At 40.1% G+C, this 20791-nt stretch overlaps 1 protein-coding gene across 3 annotated transcripts in view; it reads left to right on the top strand.

The window, feature by feature from the left end:
• LOC128840200 (putative neutral ceramidase C) overlaps positions 1-20791 on the top strand; it is a 56947-nt gene that overhangs the window by 8797 nt on the left and 27359 nt on the right. Inside the window, exons 1-5 of one of the 3 annotated variants that reach the window (XM_054033930.1) lie at positions 10872-10890; positions 14895-15006; positions 16124-16286; positions 17796-17869; positions 20150-20299. In XM_054033930.1, the coding sequence (XP_053889905.1) occupies positions 16133-16286; positions 17796-17869; positions 20150-20299 (378 nt within the window). In that variant the 5' untranslated portion in view covers positions 10872-10890; positions 14895-15006; positions 16124-16132. Of the gene's footprint in view, positions 1-10871; positions 10891-14894; positions 15007-16123; positions 16287-17795; positions 17870-20149; positions 20300-20791 lie in introns of those variants that run through there. The other 2 variants (XM_054033932.1, XM_054033929.1) reach the window with 2 other exon arrangements.

The following is a 20791-nucleotide window of genomic DNA, read 5'->3' as shown; positions in this document are numbered from 1 at the left end:
TGGCACCAGAAGCCAACGTAACAAGGCAACATCCCAGAGAAGGGAAAGGGAAAAGTACTCCCTTTTTGGTTATGAATTTGTTTCTGTTGTTTGGCTGAAGCGTACTTTTTGGGCCTATCCTGAGGCCCACCCTGCAAAACATTGAAAAAATAAAATCTGAGTGAGGAATAAAAGCTCTGTGGTGTGGGACAGATTTACTCCAGGCACCCCACCACCCGAGAGGGAAAAAGCTGAGCCCGGCGAGATGAAGGATGTGCCTTGCCATAGTCATGACTGTGACAGACTCTCAGCACAGCTGGCTGTTCTCTTTTTTTGTATTGTTATCTCCCCCCCCAGCCCTTATTTTTTTAATCTTGCAACATAGTTGAAAGACTACAACTACACTAAATTTCATAGTGCTGGAAGAGATCCTGGGCCATGCAACACACCAGGCATGTTAGCTAGGACTAGGTGCTCTTCCGTGGGAATCCTGCCCCAGTTTTGGCTTTATCTAAATAGTAAACAAAAGAGGCTACAACGTCTTGACACTGCTGCTGCAGGAAGGCTCTGCTGATGAGCAAGCAGTGGCACGGATTTGAAGCGAAGTTTTGTCCAGTTTGTGCCATCAAAATACTAGTGCTAAGGGGCAGCTATTTACGGAAGAAGATTCTTGTGAAAGTGTATCGGACATGGAGCGCAAAAGTCTGCACAAAGAAGTACTTTTTTAGGAGAGGGTTCACCACTGAAGGTACATACAGTGAACTTCCCAGATATGATGCTTTATGTAGGTGAGGGAATGGTCCACTATTGTGGTGAACTTTCCTGGCTTATACACTACCCTGGTGAAATGGGCTAGCGAAAGGATCTGAGTCCTTGCTCCCAATTCCTTTACCCAGAGGCCTTCCTGACCTCAAGGGCTCCCCTTCCACTCTCCTGTCTGGCAGAGTCCTTGTAACCCAAACAAATCTGGGCCCAGGATTTCAGGGGGGGCTCGGCCCCCATCTTGGCGGGGTCACTTAGGGCAGGGGCTAGGGTGTCCCTACTCCAGGGTGTTCTCTCTGCACTGGATGCTTTCCTGACCCACTGATCATTACATACAGTTCAAAGCAAATTCAATTTATTAAACAGCAATCAATTAAAAAAATAGGAAAAATGGGAAAGGTTTAAAGAAAACACATAACCCCTCTCTGTGGCATGGGGACATCATAACCAGCAGTCTCTGAAATGTAAGGGAAGTTCATAGTCAATTCCTCACAAGTCCCAGGCCTCCTTCTCAGGGCCTGGCTGTGCTACAGGGATGCTGCAGGTTGGACACTTGCTCTGGTGGTGGCCACACGCCCTCAGGCGTTAGGTGGTAGGATCCTTCTTCCCACCGTCGCCCCCGCCCCGTCAGGGTTATGATCCCCTCCAAGTCTGGCCAGATCTCCCGATTTTATAGGGACAGTCCCAATTTTTGGGTGTTTTTCTTATATAGGCTCCTATTACTCCCCAACCCCTGTTCTGATTTTTCACACTTGCTGTCTGGTCACCCTACTGGGGTGTCTCTCCAGCTCCACGCTGCCTCAGCGCTGCTGCTGCTGCTGTTCTACCTCCAGCTCCCTGGGCTACTTCTCTGGCCCCTCTGGCTGCTACAGCTCTGCTCCCAGCACAGGACAGGTCTGCTCTGTGAGTTGCTTCTGTGACTCTGCTCCCAGCACTGACCTGCTTCCTGGGCTGCTTTTCTGGCCCCTCTGGATCTGGCACGGCTCTGCTCCCCAGCTTCGCTTGGGCCCCTGCTTTCTCCTTAGCTCGGCCCCACTCTGCCTGACCCAGGCAATTCTGGCTCACAGGGAGGACAGCATCACCCCATTTCCACCCTCCCCCCGCAGCCTCCTGCCCAACCCCTGCCCAACCTGGAACATTGGCCTCTCTCCATTGCCCCTGGGGACTGTCAGTCTCAGGGTCTTGATTGCCCATTGATCCTTCCCCTTTCTTTTGGCACTGGGAGTTAGCCAACTAAAATACCCCCACTGAGTTTTAGTAAGGGGACAACAGTCCCTTACATTTAACCAAAGAATGAGAATGAAACACATAGAGCATTAATAAGCAGGTGGTAGCATCTGTGGGAATGCAGCCAGAAGTTCTAGTTCCACAGCAGAACGTACAAAATGTTCCAATCTTAAAAAAAATTGATTTAAAAATTCAGTGTTTCTTCAGGAAAAGAAATGTCAATGTATTATTCATCACACATAACCCCTGCATACCATTAACATTCATTCAGTGTAAAGCAAACAAAAATAAATACATCTCAATTATACCCCGGGTAGCTGAAAGATCACTTCAGAACATCATGAACATGGAAGATTGTGCCAGCTTGGTTTCTTGCAGTTACCAATTCCCCAAACTGGCTATTATTTTTATAAATATTTCATTAATTTACAATCAGTCATGGCCTATGAATCTACAAATACACTACTAAGGAAGTCTTCGGGTATTGAAATAAACATGGCAAAAAACATAACACCTTTGGCAATTAATTATAGAACAAGGCCCATGCATGCACATGAAATCATGCGCTCAGTGCACATATGCATTGAGTGTTGCACATGTACACCAGTTGAGGGTGTAAGTGGTGCATAGGAGTTTGATGAGGCCCTGTCATCTTGAGGCCATACAAGTTATTAAAAGACAAGCTAAAATGTGAACAATGTTCATTTACATTTACTCCACACACTACTCACCCTGAAATGATTTTGGCTGAGATCAGAGGGAAGTTGGGGGTTATTGATTTATTTGGCAAAACATGTTGAGAATTTTACTTTCACATTATTGTTCTAACTTGTGTCTGGACAGTAATAAAATATCAGAACGGCAACTACTTTACAAAAGAAAATTGTTATTCTACATAGCATGAAGAAAAGCATCCCCACTTCTCCTTTTCCCACACCCAAAAACCAATAAAATTAAATATTTTTTAGTTAGAATCCAGCTCAGATCATTAATGATCAAAAGCCATTACCCTCCAATGATTGTTCTTTGGCCAGTGTGAAATGCAGTGATTTCAGTCCAGTTCCTAGAGGGAGAAATACCTGCATAATTGATATTCTTACTAGCTGTCATAGATAAGTGCTCAAATACTGTGGATTAACAGAGGAATTCACTCTTAAGGGCTTCTAGCTAGGGTGACCAGATGTCCCGATTTTATAGGGACAGTCACGATTTTTGGGTCTTTTTCTTATATAGGCTCCTATTACCCCCCACCCCCGTCCCGATTTTTCACATTTGCTGTCTGGTCACCCTACTTGTAGCCTAGTTCGTCTCATTAGTGCCACATTGATTAAAATCAATCAATAATGTGTCAATAACCAAATGCCTAAAGGCAAATGAAATGGTGTAGCAGAAAGATAAAAAACACTGTTAGATTGGCTTCATTATATTGCTTGGACAATGTTGATCTTTAAGATCTTTGACACAGTTGGTGAAACAAGAATGAATTCAATATAAATTTTCATCTGTTAAAGCTAGGAATCTTTTTCTTTCTCCTTCTACATTTCATTGGAACAAAGGAACATTAAAGGAAAGCCACTGATCAATTTGACAGGTAAATTCAATAATGTAATATCTAATCAATGTTGTGCAGTTGTTTTACAAGCTGAATGTATCATCAGGAGACCTGATGTAGTGTATACCCTGCTTTACTTTCTTCTGCTGTGTCAAGATACGTAGCAGCAATTTACCTGCCATCAGGGCCGACGAGGGCGGGGGAAGCCGGCACAAATTACCGGGGCCCGGCGGTCCGGAAGAGGGCCCAGTTTCTCCGGCTTTCTCCCCCGCCCCCTCATCAGCCCTGTTTAGCTAGTCCGCCCTTGCTGGGGGGGCCTGAAAAAAATTTTTCACCGGGGCCCGAACCCGCTCTCGGCGGCCCTGCCTACCATACAATGTAAGCTGTGTCAGAGACTCCTTTTAGTGGTTCATTGCAATTTAATTACTCATAGGAAAGATTTGTAGATGCCAAGCTGTTATTGAATAAAATGAGTGTCTTTTATGCACTTGTGCCAGTAAAAATGCAAAAATGCAACCTGAACAAGGTCTGCACAATTATGGACATTTACTAGCACATGCTCGTTTTAGTTTTGTATTAGTTTAAAATGGAAATCAGTTGCAATGCTTCACTTTACATATCAGAGAGAAACAGTTGAAATGCTTTTTTTAAATAAGTTTCAATATGCTGCTACTGTTTCACTTAAAAAAGTTTGCAGTTAGACACACAAAGACCAATATTGGTATTGATGAAATGTTCAATGAATTGCTCCTCTTAATTTCAGTTTGTGAAATGATTTTTCACTAATAACTGCAGGATTAGGAAGAGGGGGGAAAAGAAACTTTATCCCATATCTGAAAAAGGGATATCGGGGGGGAGGGGGGGAAGGCGAAGGAACAAAATAGGTGAAAAAGCATAATATTTTTCATCTGGTCCTTTTTTGGCCTGGCTAAAATATTTGTTTTTTTTTTTTTTCATGTGTCTTACACCTAGAATGTAGATAAATGGGTTCTTGGCATATTTCACTCCAGCTGGATTTCTAGGCTAGTAATCTATGATTTATGTAGCCCAGAAAAAGAGTTAGTGTATGGTCCACTGCAAGCTCTTTTATTATGACAATATATATTATGATATATATATGGTGCCATGTTGACCTTTTCTTGAATGCAATGACTATCAGGATTTGTTATGTATTCTTTCTGTAGCGTCATAATGTGCTTGGTGCTGTACAGATCATTTAAATAGATCTATGTCCAAGAAATTTACAATCTACGTTTGGTAAAGGATAGCAAGGGATGGACAAGGTGAGGCATGGATGAAAGTTACAATAAACATAAGAGAGGGTTTTTTTGCTACACATCTTTGTTGTTGTTTTTTTAAAAACTAAACTATGCTGTATTCAGTTTTTTCCCCCTATAACCAAACCTGCATGCTGACTTAGGAGGACAATCAAGACAGAAGGGCTCACCTTTATGAGATGTATAGAGAAGATACAGGTATTGTATGAATTTATTAGGACAGAACCTAGTCGCCAAACTAGCTAAGTTACCTGAAATGCTGCATAACACCCAAGTTACGAGAGACTAAGATTCAGGAAAACAGCATGTCTTGGTTCTCAAGTCTGGAAGCAAACATTTGCATATTGAAAAAAGGGGCAGTGTAATCTAACGATTAACTGGTTAACTTTGTGAATTGTTGTTTTTTAAACATACAGACAAGCATTGTATCTGATTGGGTTAATTCATTAAATGTTCAACGAGGGGATGGAAATGTAACTCTCCCCATTCATCATCTTCCTGAGAAGACAGTTTGTCTATAGCATTGTCAATGTTTTTTTCCTTAGTTACCAGTTAACTTACCTTATTGGTTACCCAGACTCAAACATAACCTGTTTTCTTTGAAGAGCAGAAGCATAGTAAATGGTGTTTTCTAGTGATTAGTGAATAGCACTGGCAATCAGGGTCATTGCCAAACTCAGCCACAGATGTGCTGGGTGAGCAAGGGAAAATTACTTTCCCTCTTTGTGTCAGTTTATGCAATGGGTGTAATACCTCACATTATGAGACTTAAGTTCAAAATATTACTAGTAGTCAAAAGTGATTTCTGTTGTTCCTACCCTTGCAGTGATGATTAAGGAATTTTGAAGCAGTTGATACAGCGGGTTCTGGTTTGTAACAACTGCCAGGATAGTGTCCTGTTTTCTCCTGGGAGAACAATGCAATGATTGTTCATGTTTGCAAACAAGATCCAAAGGACATTTAATGTGACCAGATGTTCATGGTCCTGCCATGATGAAAAGTTAAGAGTGAGGGATGTAAAGATTCCTTCCACTATTCTTATATTTTCTTACACCTGAATATGAACTTTAAATCTTTCAGATTGCTAATACAGCAGATCATTTGATTGTCACATTCCTGATAATTTAGAAGTACAGTCTTACTGCTCAAGGAAGTATGTATGTATATATATATTTACTTTTTCTCTCATCTTTGTTGATTTCTTTAGTGGAATGCTAGAATCAAAGAGCTTCAGAGGTTTGTTATCTGTAATCGAGAGCGGGTTGGGGCCCCAGTGAAAAAATTTTTTCGGGCCCCCCAGCAAGGGCGGACTGGCTAAACAGGGCCGATGAGCGTGGGGGGAAGCCGGCCCTGGTAATTTGTACTGGTTCCCACCCCCCACTCGTCGGCCCTGATCAAGAGGGCATTGACTGAATCCTTTGAACTAAGAGAACAAACTTCTTTAAATATATTGCATATTTCCAATGCAGGAAAATAGTGTCAGCTATAGTCCATTTAACTTGGAACTGAAGGCTTCACTATCTGTCTTATCTATTGAGCTGAAAGAACCTTCTAAGTCTGATTGCTTTACAACTAAAAATACTTCCTTTGGTCCTGCAGACTTGCAATTAAGCTAATATTTTACTAAGATTTAAATTCCATTCCCTAATCTTTGTAACACCAGCTAACTTTTGCTAAAATAAGTGCTGCCCTAATGCCACCAGAATGCCATTATTCCACTGCGAAAAATCAAGGTAGTTCTTCTCTTACTAATAGCTCATTTTTTGTTGCCATCTACTGTGTATACAAACTGAGTGGAACACTCCCCTCATGACCTAGCCTGGACCTAGATCCTAATAATAATATATGGAGATATCCTATCTCCTAGAACTGGAAGGGACCCTGAAAGATCATGGAGTCCAGCCCCCTGCCTTCACTAGCAGGACCAAGTACTGATTTTGCCCCAGATCCCTAAGTGGCCCCCTCAAGGATTGAAGTCATAACCCTGGGTTTAGCAGGCCAATGCTCAAACCACTGAGCTATCCCTCCCCCCCAATAAAACACTCTAATTTTGTATTATTAATTATATTAATGTGGCTAATTAATGATGCTGCCATAGAAGAAAGGAAGTCCTAATAAGAGATTTAATATAGTCCCAGCATAAATACAAACTGATGTATAATGTATTTGAAACTACTTTGAAGTGTGAAGAAGCATATAAATTTTCAAACACTTTCTCTGGTATGTCATGTATTACTTAGGCATCTAATAATGATTCCACTCTGAGAGACTCAGGAAAGTGAGATGATACTGTGATCTGTTTAGTTTCTGTAAAACAACTGTTTCACAACCAATGGCACTCATTTCTCCAAGATCTAACTGCCTACACAGTCCATTAAGCAGAATTTGTAAGATTGTACCAGTGCCATCTGATGACATACAATAATACAGTATAGTTTCTTGCAGCACTAGAATTCCATTTTTTTCTATAGCTTTCAGCTGTGGAATATTATTAGTCTTCCCTGCCCAAAAGCTGCTCTAAGTTTTTGTGTATAGTTGAAATTGGTTAGTTAACATAATTTCTTTAACATCATCTTTGTTGTTACCACTTAATACCTATGAAGGATACAATGTCCACTTTAGTTAGACATTTAGAAAATGTCAATCAAATTATTGACTTCTTTATCTTATTTGGGGTGAAATAACCGATTGAGAAAGTCTATGGCGGTCTGCAAACAAAGTGATATTTCAGTGCTTCCTACTTACTAAAACCTAGGAAAGCTGTAATTCTCTGTTGTTTCTCTCCTAGTGTAAAACTGTATCTTCCAAAATGAATAGACTTTGCACAGTGAACTCCTATGCTGTGATTTGTTATCATTTGGAAAGCAGTTGAAAGAAGGATTAATACTCCTGATTATGATATATAGTTTTTAGAAGCTTGTTGCATTCTACATATGAACGTGTGGGGAGGGGGAGTGGAAGGGGTGAGGGTTTGCATGTGTGCAGTATGCTCCTGTTTATCCAAATGTCCTGGGGAACATCTGAATATTTCAGATAACTGGACGTTTGGATAAATGGAAGCGCTATTTTGAGCTGCAGTTTCACTGAAATAGAAATTTGGGGAATGAAAGAAGTAATGCTTAATACTTTCTACCTTATTAAAAAATAAAAAACTTTGAAGATATTGAACTGTCAACTTTGCATTAAAATCACAGTGGACATAGTTTCATTCTCAATTTATCTTTTTGTAAAAATCTGCCTGCCGTTTGTGAGGATTTCTTTTTTTGTACAGCATTCTGAAATAGCTGATGCAACAGTAGAGTCTGTAAGTTTCTGTATTCATGCAATTTCTTAGCTGGGTGATAACTTTCTCCAGGTAGTTAGTGGCCTCACCGTCACTTGGGATTCTCACATCGTCTGGCTCCACTTGAGTTTGTTCATTACTGATTTCACAAACTTTGGTCTGCTCCTGCTCTAAGATAGATTGCAGAATGTCACTGTCAGACAAGTCACTGTATCTCTGATCAGCTCCCTCAGTCTGGACCCAGTTTTCCACCTCTTGGGCATTAAAAGAAAATTGTTTAGCAAAGGAATAGAGGTTGCTGACTGCTGCTTGCCCTTGACTGGGGGTATCAGATTCAGAGGCATTTTTGGGAAGCTTCAGCAGTGTATAGTTAGCCCAGCATTTTTTTTGGTGATGTGCGGATATCCTTCCATGACTTGGCCACCATATGGATGGCATCCTTAATGGACATTCACTTAATAATGTAAGTCACAGTTAGCTTGTTGCTTTCATCATTAAGGACATAGTGGAGCACATAGTGGAGCAATTTGCCTCTGTACATTCTTTAGTGTTCCCATCACCTCTTAGTCCATTGGTTGAATTTTTGTTGGGATGTTAGCCAGCAAAAATTCACATTATATGGACCATCAGCAGTTCTTAAGCTCTGTTGGTGCATAGTCCTTTTGAACAAAGAAAGGACCATGCAGCAGGGATGAAGTTATCAAGAACGAGTCACAGAAGAGCTCAGTGTTCATCCGTGCACTCCTTTGGGCCCTGTAAATCATGGGAAGGGAGGCAAGGTTGATGTCCTTAAAACACCAGGGGTTGGCAGACTTCCCAATGAGTAGGAGAGGTAGCTTATGTTCTCTTGTGGTGTTACCACAGGCTAATATAGTCAGGCTCTCCTTGTTCTTTTTGAAGCCTGGGTCACAGCACTAGTCAGAAGAGGCCACTGTCTTTTCTATCCAAACACCACTGCCCATGGCAGAATTCTCCTGTCGATCTAGTGCTGTCTACAGCAGGGGTTAGGTCAGTATCCTCTCAGGTGTGTGTGTGTGTGTGTGTGTGTGTGTGTGTGTAGTTTTCACACCCTTGAGAAACATAACTATACGGATGTAAATTCCTAGCACAGAATGGGCCTCAGTTATTGCAGGTAACTGCTCATACAGAGCCCCTGATTAGTGATTGTGCCAGCAATGCCCCTCTGCTATGTACATTGGCCAAACCAGACAGTCTCTACGCAAAAGAATAAATGGACTCAAATCTGACATCAGGAATCATAACATTCAAAAACCAGTAGGAGAACACTTCAACCTCTTTGGTTACTCAGTAACAGACATAAAGGTGGCAATTTTGCATCAGAAAAGCTTCAAAAACAGACTCCAACGAGAAACTGCTGAACTTGAATTAATATGAAAACTAGATATCATTAACTTTGGCTTGAATAGAGACTGGGAGTGGCTGGGTCATTACACAAATTGAATCTATTTTCCCAAGTTAAGTATCCTCGCACCTTTTTGTCAACTGCCTGAAATGGGCTATCTTGATTATCACTACAAAAGTTTTTTTTCCCTCCTATTGATAATAGATCATCTTAATTAATTAGCCTCTTAGAGTTGGAATGGCAACTTCCACCTTTTCATGTTCTCTGTATGTATATTTATCTTCTCACTGTATGTTCCATTCCATGCATCTGATGAAGTGGGCTGTAGCCCAGGGAAGCTTATGCTCAAATAAATTTGTTAGTCTCTAAGGTGCCACAAGTACTCCTGTTCTTTTTACTGATTAGCTCTAACTGCTATTTTACACATTATTAGTAGGCGATTAATGTACAGGTGTGTGTGTGTGTGTGTGTGTGTGTGTGAGAAACACTGTGGATTCAGATAATTAGGCTTTTTGAAGAAAGGGAATTTGAATAACTGGAATTATACTGTATATGTATATATTTGCTTATGTAAAAATAAATTTTCAGATTAACAGTTTTGCACTAAATGTAGGTTTTAGATCTTAGTCAAAAATATGAGATTTCCTAAGATTTGGTTATTTTAATTACATAAAGCATACAGTAGCTATCAAAGAGCAGTACTTACTGAGGTTTAGAGAAAGAAGGGAGAAGTATACTTCTTTGAAAGTTGCTATTAGCACACATTAACTTTATGTAATGTCACTGATACAGTGATAGCTATAAATATATTTGTTTTGTACAGTTGTAACCTTGTATGTCAAAACAGGCCAATTTTTGCTGATGGCAGATGCAATAAATTCTTTATCTGTATCATTGGAAAGAGATAAAAACGTTACATCTTGAAAAAGATTATTCTGAAAATTGCAGAGCCAAACAGTTATTTATCTGACCTTAGCATGTTGAATTTGATTAATCATTCCTAGGGGCAACTGGGATATTAACTATTTGAATCCTATTAGACAAAAGTATGTATCAATTTCAAGTGGCAGTTGTCAGAATCTCCTGGTTCTCAGACTGTGGGCAAACTGAGCATTTAAGAAAATTGAGATTTACACCTGCATTCCTTGATTTCAGTGTGAATTCAGGGTATTCAATGGGAGTTTTGGGTGTTTCAAGAAGTGAAGGGCAAGATTCCTACTGTGTACTACTTTGTTTTGTTTTGTTTTGTTACAAGTTTGGGCAACAAACTGGTTTCAGACACAGGTTGGAACCTACACATATAGCAAGATTTGGTAAAATGGAATTGCTCCAAGCAACCACCAATGTGTAAATGAAAACCAGAAAAGTGTTTGGCTAAAGCAACGGAGAAGTCTGTTTTTAGGAGATGGTGAACTCATGCATTATGAAATATTGAAGTCTAGATTTGGTAAATACAAAGAAAAGTTATTTTCAGCAATTTTGCTTTAAATATAAATCCATTTGCAAGTTTTAAACTCATGTTCTGTTAATGATTAGAAATCTTACACTGTTTTTTAAATTGTTTCCATAAAATCTCTGCAGTTCACCTTTTAATGTTCGCATTTCTTTGCAGATATGAAGTAAGTGCATATTTGGGGAGGGAAATGGCTGCAGCTCTCTACAATTATCCTGTTGGGACAAACCACATTAATACTCAGCAGTGGTTAATGCATCGACTATAGCAGTTGCCTGGATGAGACTGTTGCTTCAATAAATCAGAGTGACAGCTCTGATATATTTAAGACCAGATTTCTATTTAAAGCTCAACTGTTCTAAGTAAACTAAAATTCATTTGGTTAATCAGATTGCCTTGAAATTTGGTGTGCTTCCTGCAGGTGTGGGGTACTATTAGTGACCCAAATTTGGGTCCACTTGACTAAACAGTTCCCAAGATACAGTCCTCAGAATTCAAAAAAACAAACAAACAAACAAAAAAAGCAAAAAGCTTTTCTTAAAGTTGACAAATTCTGACAACATATTTTGCTCACAGGTACTGATCTGACCAGGCTCAGATCATTGCACCAGGATCTCCAGTACTCAGTGGTTACCCCAATTATCTGGTTACCCATCTGAATGTAAAATTATAGTTGTTGCTCTACATACGCCATACAAAGAAGAAACCCAACAGAGTATAGCCCTCACTAGCCCTTTGGGGATAATCAAATTAAAATGTTAGTTGAGCAAGATTTTGTTTGTCCAGCTAGGTGCACACAGGCTCATAGGCCTACTTAGATGCCTAATGGATACACTGTGCACATAAGCTAACTTTCTGGAAAGCTACCTCAACATTGCAGGAGCTGGGTACGTCTGAGGGTATGTTATGGCCATCAGATCTGAGCACTAGCTTAGAACTCTGAGTTCTAATCCAACCCAGGGTAGAAAACTCCAGTGAAAGAGGCAGTCATGTTGGTCCCATCTGCCTTTATAAAAGTTTTTTTTTATTTATTTATTTTTTTTTTTAATTTTGAGGAACTGTAATCTGAATGCAGCAGAATATTCAGGAGGTACTGAAACTATTTTCTGAACAGATGATAAACTACACAAGCAAATGCTCACTGGGAGACAAGGGTAATTAGGGTGAAAGAGTGGATGGGAATGTGGGAGACGGGTTGGGGGATCAGATGATGGGGAGGGGATGAGGACTGGGGGAGTGAGAAGGGAGGAGGTTAGTCAGGTGGGACACTGGGAAAGGAAACATGGGGATGAGTGATAGGGACTGTGGGAGAATAGGGGCAAGGGCACATTAGTCCATGTTCCCCTCCAATATGCCTGCAATAATCTGAGGGTACCCAGTGCACCCATAGGGGTGAACCCTCTGCCTGTCCCCTTCACATAAGCCAGGTTCTCAGGGGCTTGCTTTTCTGTGGGGCAGGGGGTCTGAGCCTGTCTCCGTCTCACCATGTGAGCCAGGATCTGGGGAGCCCTGCACCTCTGGGTGGGGATAGGAGCTTAGAACTGGCATGCTCAAAGCACGCACCAAGAACACACTGTTGACACTGGGGTGAAGAGCTAAGAATGGGCATTTGACGTGTATAAGAAATTCTCCATCATGGCGGTTGGGGAGGGTGGTGGGAAGGGAACACCCACTGACCTGAACAAAGCTGTTCACAAATCTCCTAGCTAGTGTTTCAGGCTGTATTAATCTGCAGCAGTTATTCTATTTCAGCTGGAAACAATTCATTGACTGGGCCACTTTATATCTCTCTGAGCCTGCTATGCTGATGATGGATGTGGAGCGCCAATTCCTTCCATTCTCCTTCTAATTACATAAAATATTATGGAGCACCAGCTCTGCTCTGGTCTTAACTCTATGGGCTCATCTATGTTTAAAATGCTACAATGGCACAGCTGCACTGCTATGTTGCTTCAGTGTAGACACTACCTATGCTGATGGAACAGGATCAGTCAGCAAGGATTCACCAAGGGCAAGTCATGCCCGACTAACCTAATTGCCTTCTATGAGGAGATAACTCAGTCTGTGGATGAGGGGAAAGCAGTGGATGTGTTATTCCTTGTCTTTAGCAAAGCTTTTGATATGGTCTCCCACAGTATTCTTGCCGGCAAGTTAAAGAAGTATGGGCTGGATGAATGGACTATAAGGTGGATAGAAAGCTGGCTAGATCATCAGGCTCAACAGGCAGTGATCAATGGCTCCATGTCTAGTTGGCAGCCGGTATCAAGCGGAGTGCCCCAGGGGTCAGTCCTGGGGCCGGTTTTATTCAATATCTTCATTAATGATCTGAAGGATGGCGTGGATTGCACTCTCAGAAAGTTTGTAGATGACACTAAACTGTGAGGAGTGGCAGATACGCTGGAGGGTAGGGATAGGATACGAGGGACCTAGACAAATTAGAGGATTGGGCCGAAAAGAGATCTGATGAGGTTCAACAAGGACAAGTGCGGAGTCCTGCTACTTAGGCCGGAAGAATCCCATGCACTGCTACAGACTAGGGACCGAGTGGCTAGGCAGCAGTTCTGCAGAAATGGACCTAGGGGTTACAGTGGACGATAAGCTGGATATGAGTCGACAGTGTGTCCTTGTTGACAAGAAGGCTAATGACATTTTGGGCTGTATAAGAGGGGCATTGCCAGCAGATCAAGGGACATGATCATTCCCCTCTATTTGACATTGGTGAGGCCTCATCTGGAGTACTGTGTCCAGTTTTGGGCCCCACACTACAAGAAGGATGTGGAAAAATTGGAAAGAGTCCAGCGGAGGGCAACAAAAATGATTAGGGGGCTTGAACACATAACTAATGAGGAGAGGCTGAGAGAACTGGGATTGTTTAGTCTGCAGAAGAGAAGAATGAGGGGGGATTTGATAGCTGCTTTCAACTACCTGAAAGGAGGTTCCAAAGAGGATGGAGCTAGGCTGTTTGCAGTGGTAGCAGATGACAGAACAAGGAGTAATGGTCTCAAGTTGCAGTGGGGAAGGTTTAGGTTGGATATTAGGAAAAACTTTTTTACTAGGAGGGTGATGAAGCACTGGAATGAGTTACCTAGGGAGGTGGTGGAATCTCCTTCCTTAGAGGTTTTTAAGGTCAGGCTTGACAAAGCCCTGGCTGGGATGATTTAGTTGGGAATTGGTCCTGCTTTGAGCAGGGGGTTGGACTAGATGACCTCCTGAGGTCCCTTCCAACCGTGATATTCTATGATTCTATGATCCAGCTCCCCAAAAGGCAGTAGCTAGGTCGACAAAAGCGCTATCTACATGGGGATTTAGGTCATTTTAACTATAGTGCTCAGGGCTGCTGGATTTTTCATTCCCTGACTGACACAGTTAATCCAGTCTAATTTTCTAGTGTTTGAGTTTTGCTGATCTTGATGTTCTGGAAGCGCACAAGCTATTAGCCAGCAAACTTAACTCTGTGGCAATGAAGTTTGTTGCCATTTAATAAAGTACTAAGGTTGGATTGCAAGGTAGGGTGTATAGTACTTTTAGAATCTATTAGTTCATTGTTAATAACAGCTGTTAATGTGATAAGATATGTGTTATTTCAAAATAAGTTTTTGTAGTGTCAGGGAAGAATGAGCCCTTGATATTGCTGTTTATATTGTACAGAGATATTCACTCTTAGAACTGAACTTCTGAACTTGGCAGCCTTGGCCCAATAATAATGCAAAGATTAAAAGACCAATGTTTTGACAAACCATGGATGTATTGAGGTTGTGCTTGATCATCATATCATGCTCAATTCAGAGTAATTTATAAACTGAGCTTTCCTAAGATGATGTTTTTGATAGACATTGCTTAAACTTGCCTCATGATAAAAAAATATATTTTATAGCTCCTAAAATTTTGATGTATGAGCTTCTTATCTCGTACTGTCACTGAGTCATAGGGGTAATAATAATTGCAATAAATCTAGAAAGCTTTCATGTTGCTATAAGAATAACCTGACTTTTCTTCAGACCTCTAGAAGTTCATGAACAAAGAGAAGGGGGATTCAAAAGCTGTACATTTTACCAAGGGATTATTGAGTTTCCAGAATTCTGAAATCTTGAATAAATTATATACTGTAAGGTAAGATTTTCTGTTTTGAGATTTAGTAGTTACTATAAAGCAAATACTTTTGTTGGTGTTGTTTTTGTTTTGGCACTTTGCTTCTTGAAAAATGTGTGATTAACCGCCCCTCCCCCCATTTAATACAATTAGGCTGTGAAGTACTGATGCAATATAGTTTGCTGGGTTTGTAATACCATGGAATTGGATGCCAAATTTTAAGTTTTATTTTGTAAACCAGGTTGTAAAAGCAAAAAAGCAAAACCGGAAAAACCCTTTGTGAATCATAGGGATGAAATATGACTGTTTTATCTTACAAATGGAGGATGAAACAAAAAACTATTTAATTAGCAAATTGGTTTGACGCACAGGCTTTTCTGATATGTTATTTATAATTGACATCTTTTAAAACCACGTGGCACCTTTCCTAAAGAGTTTATCTCCTTTCAATCAGTTGTTTCTAGTGTGTATATATCATCTCTGCAGATTAGAAAAATGGCATAAACTGAGGTTATAGATTTCTTATGCTCTAATAAATTTGTTAGTCTCTAAGGTGCCACAAGTACTCCTGTTCTTTTTGAGGATACAGACTAACATGGCTGTTACCCTGAAACCTGTCATTTTGTAGAGAACAACCTCTATATTTAGCGTAAAATGTAATAACATTTGTAATCATGAAACCCGAGTAGTTTGTGTTTGTAAGTTTAAAAAAAGTCATTTGTACAATTAATTCTGTACTTGTTTAGAGGTGCTCTGATATGTACACTGTAGGAAATGCTGCCAGGGTATAAGCTGCTATATTAACCTCAGATACTCTGTGAATGGAGGATGTTTCATCCACTGAAGGGCTTCCAGTCAGTTAGGGCTTATTTAAAAGTCGAGTCCGTATTGTGGGAAACCCAGGATGTGGTAAAAGAGATCCTCCTGCATCTGCTGTTCTCCCTATCCAAATATGCCCTAGATAGGATGCGAGGAGGTCCCTAAAGGGAAGGAGTTTGGTATGATCTGAAGTTAGCTGTGACATGGCCTAAACTGGCTTTGGACACACTGAACTGGAATCAATGTGCTGACTTCTATTTGAATTTCTTACAGCTCTTCTTCTTCTTCTTCTTCTTCTTCTTTTTTTTTTTTTTTGTAGTTTTTTGCAATGGGTGAAAAGTGCAAATCCCGTTTCTCGTGCCTGGAAGTGGTACTCATTGTCCTCTTCACGCTGATGACAATAATTGCTTTGATTCTTCTAGTTCTTCTCTTTGTCCCTAAAAAAACCAGGACTACAGACAATAATGGCAAGTTACTTAAAGGTATTTTGATACAATTATCAAATTCCATGCAACTGTTTTGATCTAGAGAGTTTACTGGGCCTTGGTGAAGCTTCATGAACAAAGGCTGAAAATGAATTTGTTACAAGCTAACTGGAAGTGTGTGGATTTGAATTTATTACACTTATTTCTATTATGTTGATGTTTAGTTAGAGGCATCAGCTAGGATTTGGTCCCATTGTGCAGTGTACTATACAAACACAAAGTGAGCGAGATTCCCTGCCCTCAGGATTTTACAGTGTAAACAGACATGATAGACTAACATGGAAGAGGAAACAGAGAAGTGAAGTGACTTGCTCCGAGTTACACAACAGAGACAAGACTAAAAAAAATCCTTCTCTCCTGACTTTCTGTCCAGTGCCCTCCTCACTAGACCAGTCCTTTTCAAACTGCAGGTCGTGACCCAGTACAGGGTCGCAGAATGTAAGGCATTGGGTAGCGGTGGCTCTGGTCAGCATCGCCAACCTGGCCGTTAAAAATCCTGTTGGCGGTGCTGCCCGGCTAAGGCAGGCTAGTCCCTACCTTTTTCTGACACCGTGTTGTGCCCCAGAAGCGGCCAGCAGCAGGTCCAGCTCTTAGGCAGGGGTGGGCCCTGCGCACTGGCTCCGCACTCCCATTGGCCGGGAAGTTGTGGGGGGTTGGTGCTTGTGGGCGAGAGCCGCGCAGAGCTGCTTGTGTGCCTCTGCCTAAGAGCTGGACCTGCTGCTGGCCGCTTCCAAGGCGCAGTGCGGTCTGTGGTGCCAGGACTGGCAGGAAGCCTGCCTTAGCACCCCCATTGCACCATTGACTGGGAACTGCTCGAGGTAAACCCATGCCCCAGCCCTGAGCCCTCCCAAACCCAGAGCTCCTTCCTGTACCCCAAACATCTCATCCCTGGCCCCAGCCTAATTTAGTTTTCACTTTCCCCACATTTTCAGTTTTGATATTCAAAAGAGTTTTGACCTGACAACGCAGAACTGCATCATAGAAGTTGTCAAGGAGAAAGCTGTAAGGTTAGCATATTGAAGAAGCATCACTGAAAAAGAAACTATCCCATTAGGGTTAGTGAGTTGGACTTGTATACATAGGCATGGAACATATTTTTCAGCAAAAGCTGGCAGAAGCTCTATGTGCATGTAACAGTGAACTATGCTGACATGAACAGAATATTGATGGATATATAGGACTTGTTTCAAAGGTTGGTATACAATGATTGTGAATTTTCTTCAGCCTATAAGTAGGACCATGGGTTGCCTGCTCTGAATGCAGGGATTTGAAATCCCATATACGCTACAGGTAGCTAGTTTTGATATCAGGTTCAAAGATGGTAAATCCCACAGCCATTTGGCAACCATAATATAAATTGCTCACCATACACAGCAGTTATAAATAACAGAAATTTTACCTGATAATCTAGTTCCTCTTGCTCAGTTTTGTGAGAAAAATGTCTGTTTATTTCTGATATGTTCATTGCATTAGTGTTTTCACTCATCTTAACTCAAATCCTTTCAGCTGCTGGTTCTAAAAACTACCTGATCGGTGTTGGTCGAGCTGACTGCACTGGTCCAGTTGCAGAAGTCCCTTTGGTATGTATAGGAGCTTAATAAAGTATCTTAGAAACATGTTATCTTAGTATTCTTTCATGTACCAAAAGCCATGGCATGTCTAGCACTGCTATACAGGATGTTTTCTTTCTTTAATGAACAAATAGAACTTTACATTACATGGGGCATGCTCACCTTTTGTTTTCAGTCTGTCAATCTGCATAGAATGAATGTTTCAACAAACTTTTCTCAGAAAATTTGCTTTAGTTGATTTTTTTTTTGCTGCCCAGATATTTAAATAGTGAATCACCACGTATTAATATTAATCAACGTTTGCTAGACAGAAAAGGGAAAAATCAGATGGGAAATATTTCTTTTATTTTAAAACATACATAATTATATTATGAAAACTGGTGAACATATACACTGTGTAAATGTAATACCTACGGGGTATGTATGTGCATTGACAAATTTCTTACTCTATGCCATTCTAACTTACCCCTCTCTCCCCACCCCAAAAAAGTCAAACAACTTCAAGTTGGTCTTGATTCTATGCACTAGTTATAGGATACTTAATATTAGATCTGTCGATTAATCGCTGTTAACTTATGTGATTAACTCAAAAAATGAATCGCGATTATTCGCACTGTTAAATAACAGAATACCAATTGAAATTTATTAAATATGTTTGGATGTTTTTCTACATTTTCAAATATATAGATTTCAATTACAACACAGAATACAAAGTGTACAATGCTCACTTTATATTATTTTTTATTACAAAAATGTGCACTGTAAAAATGATGATATAGTATTTTTCAGTTCACCTCATACAAGTACTGTAATGCAATCTCTTTATCATGAAAGTACAAATTACAAATCTAGTTTTTGTTACATAACTGCACTCAAAAACAAAACAATGTAAAACTTTAGAGCCTACAAGTCCACTCAGTCCTACTTCTTGTTCAGCCAATCGCAAAGAGAAACAAGTTTGTTTACATTTATGGGAGATAATGCTGCCCACTTCTTAATTACAATGTCACCTGAAAGTGAGAACAGTGCCTGTTGTAGCTGGTGTCGCAAGATATTTTTGTGCCAGGTGTGCTAAAGATTCATATGCCTCTTCATACTCCAGCCATCGTTCCAGAGGACATGCTTCCATGCTGATGATGTTTGTTAAAAAAATAATGTGTTAATTAAATTTGTGACTGAACACCTTGGGAGAATTGTATGTGTCCTGCTCTGTTTTACCCACATTCTGCAATATATTTCATGTTATAGCAGTCTTGGATGACCCAGCACATGTTGTTCATTTTAAGAACACTTTCACTGCAAATTTGACAAAATGCAAAGAAGATACCAATGTGAAATTTCTAAAGATAGCTACAGAACTCAAGCAAAGATTTAAGAATCTGAAGTGCTTTCCAAAATCTGAGAGGGACGAGTTGTGGAGCATGCTTTCAGAAGTCTTAAAAGAGCAACACTGTGATGCGGAAACTACAGAACCCAAACCACCAAAAAAGAAAACCAACCTTCTGCTGGTGCTTTGACTCACATGGTGGAAATAAACATGTGACAGCCACACTGCTTTGGATTGTTATCAAGCAGAACCTGTCATAAGCATGGACGCATGTCCTCTGGAATGGTGGTTAAAGCATCAAGGGACATATGTATGTTTAGTGCATCTGACACCGGCTACAACAGTGCCATGCAAAACGCCTGTTCTCACTTTCAGGTGACATTGTAAACAAGAAGCAGGCATCATTATCGTCTGGAAATGTAAACAAACTTGTCTGAGCGATTGGCTGAACAAGAAGTAGGACTGATTGGACTTGTAGGCTATAAAATTTTACATTGTTTTATTTCTGAGTGCAGGTTTTTTTGGTACATAATTCTACATTTGTAAGTTCAACTTTCATGATAAAGAGATTGCACTACAGTACTCGTGTTAGGTGAATTGAAAAATACTATATTTTTTGTTTCTTACAGAGCAAATATTTGTAATAAAAATAAATATAAAGTGAGCACTGTACACTTTGTATTCTGTTGTAATTGAAATCAATATATTTGAAAATGTATAAAACATCCAAAATATTTAAATAAATGGCATTCTATTATTGTTTATCAGCACGATTGATCACAATTAATTTTTTTAATCACTTGACAGACATACTTAATATATAACCTATATCATTCTGTTTTTAATGGTTAGCTGTAATTTGGGTCCTGTGATGATTTTGCTTGGAGAACTATATGCAAGTGGAAATATGTATCACTAAATTGGTCAGAATGGGGTTGGCCTAATGCTGTGTTCTGCCGCAGATGGGCTATGCCAATCCAGACCAGCTGGCTGGTGGAATTCTCTCTCGTCTATATAGTCGAGCTTTCATTGTGGCAGAGCCTGATGATTCCAAAAGAGTGGTGTTTGTTAGTGCTGACATAGGCATGGTGTCTCAAAGACTTAGGCTGGAGGTATGTGAATAAAATCAATTGCTCTTTACTTTTTGTGTTAGTTTTTAAAATTATTATTATTATTAACAATAATAAAAATAAGTATTGTCCCACTTACTCCAATCAGGCTTGCAGCCTCATTGTTTTAGATGATGTATAAACATGTAGAAAGAGGCACTCCTTGTCCCAGACAGCTGACAATCCTTTGATGGACAAAAGAGGGCTTTTATTATGTTTGTATTAGTAGAAAACTTAGCAACAGATCATGTCTGACAGTCCCCTGTAATATTTGATTTCCAGTTCTATTTAGTGGTGTAACAGATGTACTGAAATTCTGAAAATGTATTTAGAATAAAAATTTGTAAATCAAAAATGACAGGTTTCAGAGTATGCTCTAATAAATTTGTTAGTCTCTAAGGTGCCACAAGTACTCCTTTTCTTTAAATCAAAAATGTATCTAATTGTTTTCGGTTTAAAGAACAGAATAGATGGCTTCTAGATGATGTTTCAGTG

The sequence above is a fragment of the Malaclemys terrapin genome, chromosome 7 (genome assembly GCF_027887155.1).
Source record: "Malaclemys terrapin pileata isolate rMalTer1 chromosome 7, rMalTer1.hap1, whole genome shotgun sequence".
NCBI lineage: Eukaryota > Metazoa > Chordata > Testudines > Emydidae > Malaclemys > Malaclemys terrapin.
Note: the sequence above shows the minus strand (reverse complement) of the source record. Positions and strands in the feature narration are given on the sequence as shown.